Source organism: Condylura cristata, unplaced genomic scaffold (assembly GCF_000260355.1).
Source record: "Condylura cristata isolate star-nosed mole 26May11 unplaced genomic scaffold, ConCri1.0 scaffold00004, whole genome shotgun sequence".
Lineage (NCBI taxonomy): Eukaryota > Metazoa > Chordata > Mammalia > Eulipotyphla > Talpidae > Condylura > Condylura cristata.
The window spans coordinates 5,201,877-5,216,401 of NW_004567105.1; the positions used below are offsets into that span (position 1 = coordinate 5,201,877).

Genomic DNA, 14,525 nt, shown 5'->3' on the forward strand with positions numbered 1-14,525 from the left:
TGCGCCCGGCGCGCAGCACTGCAGCGCTGGTCATATGAGCAGAAATGATGAGAAAAGCACTTTTTAATCTCTTCGCACTTGCTCTGCCCGCTCAAACAGTTGCAGGATGTCGATGACAGACTTGCTCAGCGCTGAGGACATCAAGAAGGCGTTGGGGGCCTTTGCCGGTGAGCACCTCGCTCCCCTCCTCACCCCTCCCCTCCCCCACTTCCCTGGCCCCTGTGCCCCCAGGACCCAGCTACCTTCTACCCTCTGCCTGGTGCTGGCGGTTGGGGGGGGGGCGCTCCTCTGCATTTCCCAAACCCCATCCAGGCGGGGCTTGGCAGGGACCCACAGGCGGAGGGGAGGCTGGTGCCCAACCTTGCCCTAGGAAGCAAAACTTCCTGGTGCCCAAGGCCAGGCAGCCCCGCTGTGGAACTTGGTCCCACCCGGGCTGAAAGCAGCGTCTCTGGGCTTTGTGGGGGTGCTCAGAACTTTCCCTTTGAGGCACATGGAAGGGCTGCCGGAGCACCCCTTGCCTTGTTCCGAGGGCCCCCTCTCTTTGACCCCTGTTCTAGAGGACACCCCCACCTGCTGGCCCTCCCACAGTCCAAGCCCCCTCCCCGGCCCCTCCGGGGTGACCTTCCCACAGCTGGTGTGCTCTCCTCCCCAGCCCTGAGCAGCGTCACCCTGCTGGCAACTTCCAGCCTCCTGGGCAGCAACAACGTAGCCTCTCCTCGCTGCCCTGGCCCTGGGCACTTAACTGCCACCTCCCTGCTCCCTCACTTCACTGGGGGAAACTGAGGCTGGGAGAGAGCCAAACTTGCCAAGGTCACACAGGGTGGCAGAAGGGGGATGAGACCTGGTTGGTTTCTGGGTCCTGGTCCCCAGACTGGTGCGGAGAACAGAAACAACTTTTTCCCTAGCCCGGCCGCGGGGTTCGGGGCGAGCATGGCTCTGCACAGGACCCCCACGCATGTTATGAAGTCTAACATTGTACTTCTTCCTGGGTGTTCTCCAGAAAGACTTTACACAAAATTGGTTTCCTTTAGGTTAGGTGTCTCCTACCCCTGGCTGTGAAGAGGGCCAGGGAAGCCGCACCCCAGGCTTGGGTGACCCCGGGCCCACTTCTCCTTGAGTCCCCTTCTCCTTTGAAGAAGGCACTTAATTGGGAAATCCTGGGGAGCCTTCCCAAAGCTCCTCTCTCGCGCTGGAACCGATTTCTACAGCAAAGCCAAACTTTCTGGGTTCTCCCCCTTCTCCTATGGTGTCGTGACCTTGAGAGAAGCTTGTCCTGGGTCAGGACCAGCCCTTCCCCCCGCATGCACAGGCCATGTTCACACCATCCTACCCACTGCCCACTCTCAAGTGGTCACCTCCCAGGAGTTTCATGCAAACCAGGACGTCTTCAAAGACCACCCGCTCCATGGGGGAGGGGCGGGGGGCAGGCTTGGGAGCCAGAGAGATGTGGGTGTGGGTCCATCTTCCTCCTCTAGCTGTGTGACCCTGGGCAGAGCCTCCTGTCCGGCCAGGACTCCCTCGGTGCCCCCAGGGAGGCGCAAGCCCTGACCCCCCCAGGACCACACAGGAGTCCACCTCCCTGCCCTGGGCCTTCTTTGCCCTCCTTTTAACCGGCTCCTCCCCACAGGTGTGGACTCCTTCGACCACAAGAAGTTCTTCCAGATGGTGGGTCTGAAGAAAAAGAGTGCGGATGACGTGAAGAAGGTGTTTCACATCCTGGACAAAGACAAGAGTGGCTTCATCGAGGAGGATGAGCTGGGGTAAACTGAGGCCGCCCAGCCTGAGGGAGAGGGAGCAGGGTGGGGCCTCCCGCCTCCCCACCCACCTCCACCCCATAACCTCCCAGCTCAGCCCTCTGCACCCTTTATAGCAATAACCCGGTCTGGCCCCCCTTGCTTCCGGAAGAATGAAATCCGTGCAACTAACTAGGTTAAATTATAGCCACTTAATATTGCTAATGGGATGATGCTACTTAATAATTTAATACACACGAAGCAGCAGTTTTTCTTCCTCGCAGCCCGACACCAGGGGCAGGACGGAACGCGCTCGTGTGGTGTTTCATTGATTTTCACTGTCTAGAAAGCACCTCCCACCTCCTGCAAACCCCCCACTTCCTGGGCTAGTGCAGCTAAAGTGTTTTGTGGGGGTTGGGGGGGAGTCAGGGATGCAGAGACAGCTGGGGTGGGTGGGGTGGGGGGCTCAGGAGTCCTGAAAGCGCAAACCTACATCAGCCAAAGAAACTCCCTCCACACTCCAGGCCGCCTGGCCCGAGTCCTGTGTCCATGTCCACACCTGCTGCCCTAGAGGAGCCTTGTGTCACTGGCTCAGAGCGGGACTCCCCGTCCCCCGGCTCTCCCCAGACCACCTACAGGGTGCCTACCCTGTGTCTGAACCTCCTCCCACCACACGTGCACATCCCCTCACACACGCACAGGCTGGCTCTGTGGTCCTCCAGCCTTCACCTTCTCCAGGACGCCTTTCCTGCCTCACCCCCTCCCCCTGGAGCGAGGGGTGCAGCCCTCACGCCTCGTCTCGCCTCTCCACCGTAGCCCCTATCACTCTTGGTGGTCTCTGTCCACATCCTCATTTTTCCTGCCGCCTTCCTAAGACCAGCTCTGTGCCCCCGTTTCCAGCGCCACCCAGAGAGACACTGATGTGTAGGCTGAATAAGCAAAGCCATGCAGGTGCTGTGCACGGACCCTTCACTGCGGACAGGCTGTCCTGCCTGGACTCCCAGGGCACAGTCACCGGCGCCAGGGGCCACCTGGCAGCCTGAGCGGGCCCCGCCGCCCGTCCCAGCGCCTCCTTCCGGCCCCGATGCCGGCCCACCTGCAGCCAGCGGCCCTGCAAGGTGACCTTGGGCTGAGCCCTCCGGCTTTCTCCTTCCCTCCTGCAGATCCATCCTGAAGGGCTTCTCGGGCGATGCCAGAGACCTGTCTGCTAAAGAAACCAAGGCGCTGCTGGCCGCTGGGGACAAGGATGGGGACGGCAAGATCGGGGTTGAAGGTGAGCAGCTGGCGCTCGGCACGTGGTGGCCCTTGGGGTGTTTGCCTGCGCGAGGTTCAGGAGCCATGTCTGTGGCATGAGGGGGAGAACAGACGAGCGGCACCCCCAGATCAGAAGGAAAGGCCGGTGGTTGGTGAGCTGGCGTGTGCAGGCCGCGGCCTGGTAGCCCCGAGGTGAAGGTTCATCGAATCTAACTTTTTAAGATTTGACTTAAGTTGGACTAGTGAGACTGACTGGAGAAGACACTCGGGGCCCCATTGCCTTGGAGCTCAGCAGGGAGGGAGGAAGGGCAGCGTTTGCGCAACAGAGCAACTCACCCGGGGGCTTTTGCTCAAAACTCCTTCTCTGCTTCTCCCGGTCCACTGAAGACTTCAACCTCTTTTCTTGCTCCTGCGGCCTTCAGTTTCTAGGCTTTGCTCTACTTTACCTGGGAGGCGACTTCACCTGGGACAGGGAACTGCCTTGCCCTACAAGCCGTCTCCCCTGGGGGAACGTCCCCACTAGGAAATTTCGAATCCCGACTATTTGGGTCCCTCCCAGTTAATAATAAAATATTTTGGCTCAGACCAAGTCCAGATTCCCCTCCCCCAAGGGACGCCCCAAATACCTGCTTTGCCTTCGTTAAATATAAGCACGGTTATTTATATCACTGCTACCTATGTGCCTCAATTACTAGGTAGCATAGATTATGGATATTATTAAATATGTATGAGATGGGGAAGATCAGAAAGAAAAAGTCAATCCTCGAGGTCTGAAAGCTTTACCATACAAGAACCAGGCAAAGAAAAACTGATCGATTTTTTTTAATAAGTTTGAGCAACCCCGAAGGAATAGACCCCCCGAGTCCAGGCCCCACTGTGCAGGGAACCAGGACAGTCGGGGGTTTTCCCTGAACTCGCCTGCACGTTTGCCTGGTTCTGATCGTTGTTTTGCCCTGACCGGCTGTGTGACCTTGAGCAGTCACTCTCCTTCTCTGGTCCTCAGACGCCCCCTGTAACCCAAGGAGATGAGGCCAGTCGATCCCCAAGGACCTGCTGGCTCTGGCAGCTCAGGTTCCAGGATGGAAATTCCTTATCTCCCTCATTCTGCTTCTGCTCCGGCCTCTTGTCTCGGTGTCCTGTAACTTTAAGTCTCCGAGCCGCCTGGCGTCACCCAAGTCCACTGTCCCTCCCTGTAGGACAGCCGGAGAGACCAGGCAGCCAGGAACCAGCTGGGAGCTAGGCCCAGAGTGCCGGCCGGCCGGCTTGGCTTCCCCATCTCTGCTCTCACTGCCCCTTGCGCCCTGCCCCCAGTCGGACCTCACAGCAATCCCAGGGTACATCCAGCATCGTTGCTCTTAGCACTGCAGCATCCTTGGGAACCCTCTCCATTTTGCAGATGGGCAAACTGAGGCTGACAGTGCTCAGCCTGCGCAGCGAGCTGGGACACAGGCATGGAGCAGGTGTGAGGTCGTCTTTCCCACGCTGTGCCTCACCGCCACCCAGATGGTCCCTCCTGGCACTCTGACAGACATGGCCCGCGCGACCTGCTTTTGCGCCCCAGCCCTGCCCTGCCTCTTTCTAGCTTTGTGACTTTGGCCAGCTCCAGGCCTCAGACTTTTTGTCTCTGAATGGAGGAGAACGATAATTCTTACGGGACCGATGGCAAGAGTAGCTGCACTGATGTTTAAATATTTAGAGCAGCATTTGGCGCGGGACACGTGCCTCGCAGTGCGGGTACTAAAGTGAGAGAAGTTAGGGCTAGGGGGCCCCTCCCTGTGGCCCGTGTCTGGCCCACGTCCCACCCGAGCAGCAGAGCTGCTGCTGGGCACCCCACGCCCCCACACACTCCCGGTCCTTCGCCAGCTGTGGCCTGGCCCGCCTCACCTCTCCACGCCTGGGTTCCCGTGCCCGGCACTTGGGATGTTCAGTTCTGTCCTGGCATCTGCTCGGACTTGTGAAAATGAAGTGACTCTAGACACAAAATCGCCTTGGGAAAGGATGCTGAACGTGGGTGTAGTGTATTCGACTTTTGTGCCACAAATAAGAATCGAGACGTTGGCAAGATCGGACGCGGCCAGTCTCCTGGCCTCTGATGCCCTCGGCCCTTCTCGGAGCTGGAAGGAGGGAGCCGTGTCAGGAAGCCAGAGTGCAGGGTGCTGGAGAGGGGCTCGTGCTTGTTCTTGGGGATTCCACTGAGCGGCACGGCTCTCCTGCCCCCTGAATGCCCCCCCAAAGCAGGCTGTTAATCAGCTGGTGCCACCCCATGCCCCCTTCTGCAACCCCCAGCCTGCCTCCCATCCTCCCTTGCAGCCGACACGCCGTAGCTCAGAAGCCCTAGACAGGGTCTGCATGGCTGGCTGCTCACGAACAACCTAAATGATGAAAAACCAGGCCGGCTGCCGGCCTCGGCCTCGTTCCTGCCCACTCCCCTCCAGCCCTGGCTCTAGACTCAGACCTTACAGTGCCAACCCAGGTCTCCAGCAGCCCCAGCAGCCGCTCGGCAACCTGTGCTGGGAAGAGGGGGAGACAAGGGGAAATAGGGCCGCCTCTCAGAGCCACCAGGTCCTGGCAGGGCGCCTCAGAACCCCAGTGTCCTCACCTGGAAACTGGCACCATGACAGGCACCTCACAGGGATGATGATGTGCCCGGCATCTCGGGCAGAGCCCAGCACCTGATGGGTGCTCAGCAACGGGCCGCCAGGCTATCTGCCCTCGTGTGCACGGACGGCGCTTAGACCCCGTGTCCTCTACACCTGCGGCGGCCGTGCCGGGCAGAGGCGGAGAGGCGCCGGCCAGCTCTGAGGAAGGGAGAGGTGCAGCTCCCCGGCCCCGGAGGGAACGCAGCAAACCTGGGGGTCAGGGAGGGAGGCGTGGGCAGCACAGAGCAGCCCACTGGGAAATGGAGGGCCTGTTTAGGAAAAGAGCAAGGAGAGAGTTGCCCTAGGCGTGCCTGTGTGCCAGCCCAGGCGGCAGCGGGGGGCCCGCACCAGCGTCTCCTCCAGTGTCTCCTCTGCCTGTGTGCCAGCCCAGTGGGGGGCCCTGCACCAGTGCCGCCTCGTTTGACCTCTGTGGGGGGGCGTGTGGGTGCGGATGCCACAACACCCAGGGAGCCCGCAGGGCTCTGGGGTGAAACCCACGGGTCTGACAGCATAGTGCAGGCCCCGGCTGACCCGGTGAAGGTCTGGGGGTCAGGGCAGAAAAAAATGGGAGAGAGGCAGGAGATGAGTGAGCCGTGAGAACAGAACCCGGGGCACGGCTCCACACCTCACACCTTTGCGGTGGAAGAGGCAGCTACTGCCCACTCCCTGGCCTCCCCATTCCATGGTTTTCATGGGAATCAACTGAAGAGGGGGGAGGGTGACGAGATGGGTGGCAGGGCCCCCAGGTGGTTCTCTTTCAGGAGCTCCCCTTTATTTCCTGCCCGCTCCAGAGGCCAGAGGGCCAGAGCCCTGCCCCTGAGCTGGGGGTTTCTCAGCCCCTGGGGGGACCCAGGGCAAGTCCCAGAACCCCCTGCACTCTGGGCGCCTGCTCCTGAAAACCAGAGGTCAGATCTCCAGGGAGGCGCTGGGGGCCCTCGGGGATCCAGTGAGTAGCGCTTGGGTGGGACCACGGCGCGGGGCTCAGCCCGGCCCTGGCATGCGAGCACGGCCATGGCGGCTGGGGCGCGTGCGCGTGCGCGCGCAGGCGCGTGCTCCCGTCCCCTGGTTGCCTGGGGGATGGGCCCTGGGATACCCCCATTTTATAGATGTGGCCTGGGCCTCGGAGCGGCTGAGTTTGCCCAGACTCACACGCCTGGGAAGAGGCTGGTGAGGTTACCCTCCGGCACATTGGTTCTGCCCCCCACTCTGGATCTCGGCTCCCGGAAGCAGGGCTCTATTTTGCTCAGTTGTGACCCCCCGCACCCCGAAGAGGGCCTGGCTCTAGTAAGCTTGTCGTGGAACGAGAGAGTGAATGAAGGAAAGCGGGACCAAGGGAGTGAGTACGGGCCAGCTCGGCTGCAGCGCAAGGGCGCGTGGTGTGCAGGGGAAGCCTGACCCCTCGGGCCCGGACGCTCGCAGGCGTCGGGAGCTGGGGAGCTGGGGCTCTGGAGCAGCGCCGCCGCCCTCTGCGAGTGTTGGCCCTTCCGAGGGCGGGCGGTAGTGCCAGGTGCTTCATACCGGGCCGGGGAGGGAGGAAGACGGGCTTCTAATAATAACCCTTTGTGCTCCCGTCTCTGGGGCAACTACTTCCAGGAAGCCCAAAGGCTTTTATAGATGTGGTCGACTGAGTCCTGAAAGCCGCCCTGGAGAGGCCTGGGCAGAGCTGGTGGAGGGAGTTTAAGGCCGAAAAGGAGAGCGAAGCTGGGCAGAGGGGTGGGTATCGCCAACCCAGGCGCGTCGCAGAGCAGAGGCGTCTCTGGTGAGACACCAAGTGTCGCTGGCCCCTGTCAAGGTTTCCCGCCTCACGGCCTCACGGCGGGGGTCTCAGACCAGCCCCCACGTCAGAATCAGCCCCCAGCGCCTGATTCCTCAGGTCTGCGGAGGGGCCCAAGCTTCTGCACTTTCAAGAGCTCCCAGCAGGCGCGGGTTGTCAGGGACCACACTTTGAGAGCCACTCACAGCCTTCTGGTAATCCTAAGAGTAGGCGCCATGAGGCTCCCCATTTCCCAGATAAGGAAACTGAGGTACTGAGAGGTTAAGTGGCAAGCCCAGCACCCCTCAGTAGGGGTGCCAGGACTGGGTGTGACAGTGCAGCCACGACCCCCCGCCACCCCGCCTCTCACACCCACCCACCTACCCACCCCTCGGCTGCCCTTACCTGAGGTGCCCACGGGCATGGACAGCTACAGGGAGCAGCGGCCCCACCCTGCAGCCCTTCCCGTGCGCTGGGCACTGCCCACAGGCCTCATCTCTTTTAGCTCCCTCAGTCCTCATAACACTGTTCCTGCCTGGACAGGCAGGGAAACTGAGGCCCAGGCAAGAGGGGTGGAGCAAGAGCTCAGCCGTGGCCCCACTGCAGACCTGGACGCCGACTCCAGGTATCTCTCTCCCCATCACACTGGAGGTAGACCGGCCTGCCCATGCCCACCTGTGCCCACCTGTGCACACAGGCATGCCCTCACCACACGGCCCCAGCGGTGGTCTCTGTGAAACCCCAGTCCAGTGACAGGCCCAGTTTCTGAGGCTTCACGCCTGGTCCAGTTCCAGAGCCCGTGATTTGCTTTTTGCCTCTGTGCCTGAAAAATTAAGTCACCATTATTACCAAGACCCTTTCGGTCTCCTCCACGCATGTGCCTGGAGGATTCGCCTTCTTTACTTCCCTCTGGCGAAATCTGTTCACTTTTATCCTTAAGCTGCCCATTACCAAGGAGGCGGCGGGAGGCAGCCCTGGGCGGAGGCAGAAAAGCAGGCAGGAGGGGAGGGGCTGTGAAGTGGAGGCACCAGCCTGAGGCTGACCAGTGTCGTCCCAAAGAGGGGGCAGAAGCACCTGCCTCTCAGGACAAAGGCTGGAAGGTAGTGAGTGTTCTGGAAAGGAAGGACTCCTTCCTTCTTTACTGCACATGGGCTTTTTCCTGTAAGCGGCCCCAAGCCTTTGGAACAGGGAAGCATCAGTCCTCAACGATGCTGGTTCTAAACGGGGGCAGCATCCTGCCTGCTAGAATCCGGGAATTCCAGCCCCAAAGGTGGGGCTAGGAGTTGACTTCCAAGACGGGGGATGTGCAGAGGGCTGAGCCTCAGTCCCCGCATTCGGTGACCGCCCGTGTCCAGTCTGGCTGTGTCCTCACACCCACCCCACAATATCTGGGCTGCAGAGTCTGTGAACCCCTCCCATCCCCCACTGAGCTACGCGGAGCCTGAGAGCGATGGACACTCTCCGCAGTGGACACTAGTGTTCAAGACCCAGCGCGAGCCCTCGGCCCACTGGCTCTGGTCTCCTGACTGCTCCTCCCAGCTGCGCTGAGATCTCGGAGTTATAAATGCCTTCTGTGCTTCGCAAGATGCTCGTTTTTATTCCCGGGTGGATGTTCCCTGACTCCAGCCTTATGCTGCACTAGTTAAGATTTAGCTGGGGGAGGAGGCTGCTCTCTTATGTAACTGCCCTCCTGTAAAAAGGAGCAGTCGTTAGGACAGAAAGGAGACATTCCTGCTCCATCTCTCCCTCCTGCTGCTGGGGTTACAGCTGAGTCAGCTCCAGAGCCCTCCGCCTCCACCCTCTGACAATGAGACCCCCTGGCAGGAGCCAGCCGGAGCCCACCGCCCTGGCTGCGTGACTGTCAGCCTCAGTTTCCCTGAAAGTAAAATGGGGCAAGAGGCCCAGCCAGGATGAAATGGGATAACACCAGGCAGTGCCTGGCACCCGGTGCGCCCCAGAACTGTTTATGCCACCCCCCTCCAGCCATCTGGCCTGACCCCAGGTGGCCTGCTTCCCGTCCTGTTCTGGGGCTGGGAAAGTGATCCCTGTTTGCAGTACCAATTTCTAAGCGCCCGAGCCCCGGAGCTATTTAGGGGCCAGGTGATAAACCAGGAGGCTGGTGCCTTCATCCTGATCAGCACAGTGGCGGGGAGGGACGCCCCTTCGGGGCGCTGACTCAGTGTCCGTCTCAGTTTCACTTCGGGCCATCAGCAGGTGCCGGTTCACCTGTCAATAGTTTCTAAATTTGTCCTAAATGTGTCCAATCCCCAAGGCATCTGGGACTGGGACAGGCCTAATTAGGCTAATTTCAGTTTCCTGAGGGAAAGGACCCAGCCCCCCATCCTGTGACCCTCCATCTGCCGCGGCTCCCCAGCCCTCCTCCTCCGATTGGCCTGTGACTAGCCCCGAGCTGCCCGCACAGACTCCCGGATGGCCGCGCCTTCTGGAGGAGGAAGGACTCCTGCTGCCCTCCAAAGGGACATTCTCCCTCCTGCCCCGACAAGAGTGGACACACCTCTGCTCCCACTGTGCCAGGCACCACTGCCCTGGGCGCTTCTCGGCTGTGACCCCATATGGTGCTGACCATGACCCATCTCACAGATGCAGATGTGGACAGCAGCAAGGTCACCGGTGGGCTGCTGAGGAGAAACCTAACGCGGTGGGAGAGGTCGTGCCTGTGTTGGCCAGTGGCTCGCTATTTAGGCTTCGCGTTGACCTCAGGATTGCTCTAGTTGTTGTTACTTCAAGCACCAGCAGCTGGCGCCAAGGAGATCCAAGAGAGGTGGAACTAATATTCGTCTACCTTTTGCGCTTTCTGGAATGGATTTCCCAACGCCCTGCAAGGAGGCATCGTCACAGCCACTTCATAGCCAGGAAAACTGAGGCTGGGAGAGTTAGTGACCTGAGGTGACCCAGCCAGGAAGTGATGTAATAAGATCTAGATTTTGCTGGAAGGTCGAAGACAGATACAGGACAGGACAGGCAATGGCAATAGGATAACAACAAGAAGTAGTGGGGTAGTGACAGGAAGTGGTGGGGGCAGTGACAGGAAATGGTGGGGTAGTGACGGGAAGTGATGGGATAGCGACAGGAAGTGGTGGGGAGAACCATGGGAAGTGGTGAGTAGCGACCGGAAATGATGGGGGAAACAACAGGAAGTGGTGGAGGATACAAAGGAAGTGGTGTGAGAATAGCAGCCATGCCAAGGAATAAGCAACCCTGTTTGCTTTCAGAGTTCTTGCTCTGCTAGCTGGTAGCCAGGTGTTTCACAGGCTGGGTTTTAAGGTGGCTGTGGAAGCTTCTTGCTATCAACAGGACTACGTGCTGAGGACTGTGTATCAGGCTCGTGGCAAAGAGTTCAGTTCCTGAGAACTGAACACTGGCACTACCATGAGTTCTGCTTTCCAGGCGGAGGAAACTGAGGTACAGTGAGGTGAAGTATGTAGCCCAAGGTCACAGAAGCAGAAGTGAGAGTTGGGAATTGGCTTCTAGCCCTCTTGCTGCTGGGAGGGCTGGAGAGGTGTCCTCTAGCGCTGACACTGTACAGAGAAGAGATCCAGGACCTGGCTGGGTGTGGTGCTGCGTCCAGGGCATGAGTGGATGCCAGAACCAACTTTGGAAGCCCGTCCTCCGAGGCCTCAATCCTTGTCCAGCTTCCTGTGTGAAATCAGTCGGCCTAGATTTTACAGGGTCTTTATGTATTTGCTTATTTGTTTTTCTCTCTGGATATTTTAGAGGAAACACTTTCTGGGTACAAGGGCTGTTAGTTCATTGGTTCCTAAGAACTCTGACCTGAGGGAAACACAAAAAGCATAAAGAAGTGACTCATGCCCCTCATTTGTCTACAGAATGGACCGTTCAAGGTTCTTGGAGGATAAAATTAGAGTCTTGTGTTCTCTGCAGAAGTCAGGGTCTGTGGCCCTTGTGATGTGCCGCCTGCCTCCTAGTGGTGCCTGGGGGGAGGGGAGGCATTACTTTCCTTGAGAAGCTTTTGCAGAGCCTCACAACCCAAATCCCTCCCACAGGCAGGCTCCAGAGTGCCTGACTCCGCTGATGGGGCCCCCTAGCCCATGTTTCTGGGTTCCCAAGTGCAGTCTAGTATGGAGGTGCTACATGGGCTCCTTGAAGTGAGCAGCCCAAGAACCCCTCTTTTCTAGGGTGAGGACTTAGGAGGATGATGCAGGTTAGGAAACAGCAGGCCCCCACAATCTCTCCGTGAGATTGTCCCGGACAGAACAGCTCAGTGCCCAGTGTGGGGGTGCTGGCTCTGTCCAGTTTTCTAGATTTAGTGGCAGGTTAAAGCTGGAAAGAGTTCATGTTTCCTGCCAGGAACAGCCTCTCCACACACATGAAGGGTGTTGCTGAGCCCTCAGGCCAAGGGCTGCCCCTCCCTCTTATTTCCCTCATAACGCTGACACTGTAACCTCTGGGGACTCCATTTCCCCATCTGTAAAATGGGGGTCATCGCACTCACCTCCAGGGCTGTTGTGAGAATTATACAAAGCAAGCTGGTATTTGCTGAACCCTAAGAAGGACTCATGAGCCAACCCAACCATCCATCCATCCATCCATCATCATCCTGTCCATCCCTCCATCTGTCCATCTGTCCATCCATCATTCTTTTATCACACCTGCTTGTGCCCAGTCTGCTAGAGTGATGAGCAAGACAGTCTTCCTACCCTCCTGGAGTTTACATTGTAGGAGTGGGAGACTGACAAAAATAAGAACATAAATAAGATCAGAGCAGAGAGTGCTAAGTACCACGAAGTAAATAAAAAGGGCTCGTGTGACAGAGCCGTGGGGGTGGCGACATTTGAGCTGGGATGTGTCACTCTAGACCTAGGTCAAGGCAGGTCAGAAACCTCTCGGGTAAAAAAGGAAGCCGAAGAACATGAATCGTGTCTGTGTGACCTTGGTCAGGCCTCCTGATTCCTGGGCCTCCCTTTCCCCACCTGTAACATGCAGGCGCAGATGTCTCCAGTAGAGGCGCGAGAACTTAATGAGGTAATACGGGCAGAGCATCTCCCCTCTGGGCAAGGGATGAAAATCACAAACTGTCAAACTGGATATTATTAATCAAGATATTGACCATAAAAGACACCACAAAAGAGCCACCTGCCCCAGTGGGGTGCTGGCTGGAGAACCAGATGCCTGGACACCAGCCCACAGGAGGAAATTTTTGTGTTTGGTGTTGGGGCACCATCGCTGTTATCACTCGGGGGACTCTCCTCTGCTCATAGGAGTCAGCAACAAGGTCCTCACCTCCCTGTCACCTGCCCTTCCAGTCTCAGGGTGTCTACTGCCCAGGCCACGCCCTGGAAGGCGGCCCCACCTGCACAGTGCCCCTGGTGGGGTGAGTGCTGGCACTTCCCCGAGGCTCCTCCCACTGGTTCAGTCTATCTTTCTCTCTTTGCTTTGGTATTTTGAGATAATTCAAGCATGTGAGGTCGCTGCGGAGCACGCTGTCCCTCCGCCCGGCCCCCATGACGGCACGTGACAGCCCAGGACGGGACTGAGGCTGCCTGGGAGGTTTCTACAGATGAGCTTTGTATAAACTTTGGAGGGCAGGGCTCACCCCCGGCATGCTGCCTACTCCCTATGGCCTTTGTGGGGCCCCTCCACATCCTGCTTTTCATGTGCTCCCCCAGGAATTATTACTCTTTTCTGCTAGCCAACAGGCAGTCTGGGCCAGAACCCAGAACTCCTGATCCGCACCCCCTGAGCGCCCCACATCAAGTTATGGCATTTTCTAGAGGCTGTAGGGCCTTTCCTGGGGCCCTGCTCAGGCAGGCTGAGGATGAGCTCTCAGAAGCTCATCGTGGCTGAGGGTGGCAGACTCCTGTCCTCTCAAGACTCCTTAGAGAGAAAAGCAGCAGAGAAGATGCTCCCTGGACCTTCACTCCAAGTGAAGATCTCAGAAGCCCTCGGCCATGGGGAGGACATGGAGCGCATGCCCCCCCACATTTCCCCTCTGCCCGTCGCCCACTCAAGAAGCAGAGCTCACCTGTCTTCTCTTTAAGGAGGATGCCACCGAGGCTCAGAGAGGCTAGGTGCTGGTCCGAGGCCACACAGCAGAACTAGAGAGGGGACCCAGGCTCCTCAGCTGCCCCGTCACACAGACGCAGCACAGCCAGGGGGTCTTTCCCCAGGACACCCCAATTGTTCCTACGCTTGGACGCTTGACTATGAAAACCTGCGATCTCTCAGAGGGACCGAGCCTTTCCCCGGCTCTGCCTCTTGCTGGCCACGTGACCTTGTCAAATGTGACTGCCCATTAATCCTACTGAATCGGAAGCCTCAGTTTCCCCCCTCAGAATGGGACGAATGATACAATTGTGGGCCATGGTCAGGGTCAAATGCTGTGCTTGGAAGGGTGGCTGGCGTGGCATAAACACTCAGAAAGTTACCCCTGCTGCTACGCTTGCAGCTGTGCTTCATCATGTTGGTGAGCGGCGCGACTCGCCGTTCCCCGTCACTCATCCATTCATTCATGCATCCCCCCTGTCTCTCACTCCACCACTCCAGGTCTCCTGCAGCAGATGTGAGAGCTGACAGACGGCATCACGCAAGAGGCCAGCGGTCTGGCTGTGGCCAGTTTCTCCAGTACTGTCCACCTCTGACTCTGCTCTTGTGTCATTTTATTTTGCAGAATTCTCCGCTCTGGTGGCTGAAAGCTAAGGGCTACCCAGACCTCCCACCTCTCTCCCCAGACGCCGATCTCCCTCCTGCCGCCCTCCTCAGTTTCTGTTCAGTTTGTTTATGTTATTTTTTACTCCCCCCATCCCCTGCGGCCCTTGAATGACACCATTCTTCTGGAAAATGCTGGAGAAACAATAAAGGCTGTACCAACCAGATTCTGCTGCCTGGAGGCCCCGGGCCTGGTGGGTGTGGGGGGCCTGGCATGGCCTTCGGGACAGCTGCACAGGTGGGCAGGTTTAGACAGAACAGGTGGATTGGAAGGGACATTCGCTGGGCTGCCCTGTGTGTCTGGTACTGAGTGTGGTGCTCACGTGGACCACACGTGATCTTTGAGACACCCCACAGGTAGGTGATGACACTCCCATCCTACAGATGTAGAAACTAAGTCTGGGGGGGGGAGCCCCGAGAGCTCAGACTTGTAGGTGGGAGGGTAGCTGGGTGGGTGGG

General features: G+C 58.6%; 1 protein-coding gene across 1 annotated transcript; it reads left to right on the forward strand.

Moving 5' to 3' along the window:
- Window positions 1-49: 49 nt before the first annotated feature.
- Window positions 50-14,233, forward strand: PVALB (parvalbumin). The gene is made up of 4 exons (XM_012735213.1): window positions 50-167; window positions 1,628-1,760; window positions 2,897-3,006; window positions 14,029-14,233. The coding sequence occupies exons 1-4, from the start codon at window positions 107-109 to the stop codon at window positions 14,055-14,057; spliced, it is 333 nt and encodes a 110-aa protein (XP_012590667.1). The 5' UTR covers window positions 50-106; the 3' UTR covers window positions 14,058-14,233.
- Window positions 14,234-14,525: the final 292 nt, after the last annotated feature.

What these genes read in the sequence shown, in the direction of transcription:
- PVALB (XM_012735213.1), top strand. Translation starts at nt 107, where the DNA reads ATGTCGATGACAGACTTGCTCAGCGCTGAGGACATCAAGAAGGCGTTG. An exon ending in ATCGAGGAGGATGAGCTGGG is followed by an intron (nt 1,761 to 2,896) that starts GTAAACTGAGGC and finishes TCCCTCCTGCAG; the next exon opens with ATCCATCCTGAAGGGCTTCT. An exon ending in CGGCAAGATCGGGGTTGAAG is followed by an intron (nt 3,007 to 14,028) that starts GTGAGCAGCTGG and finishes TTTATTTTGCAG; the next exon opens with AATTCTCCGCTCTGGTGGCT.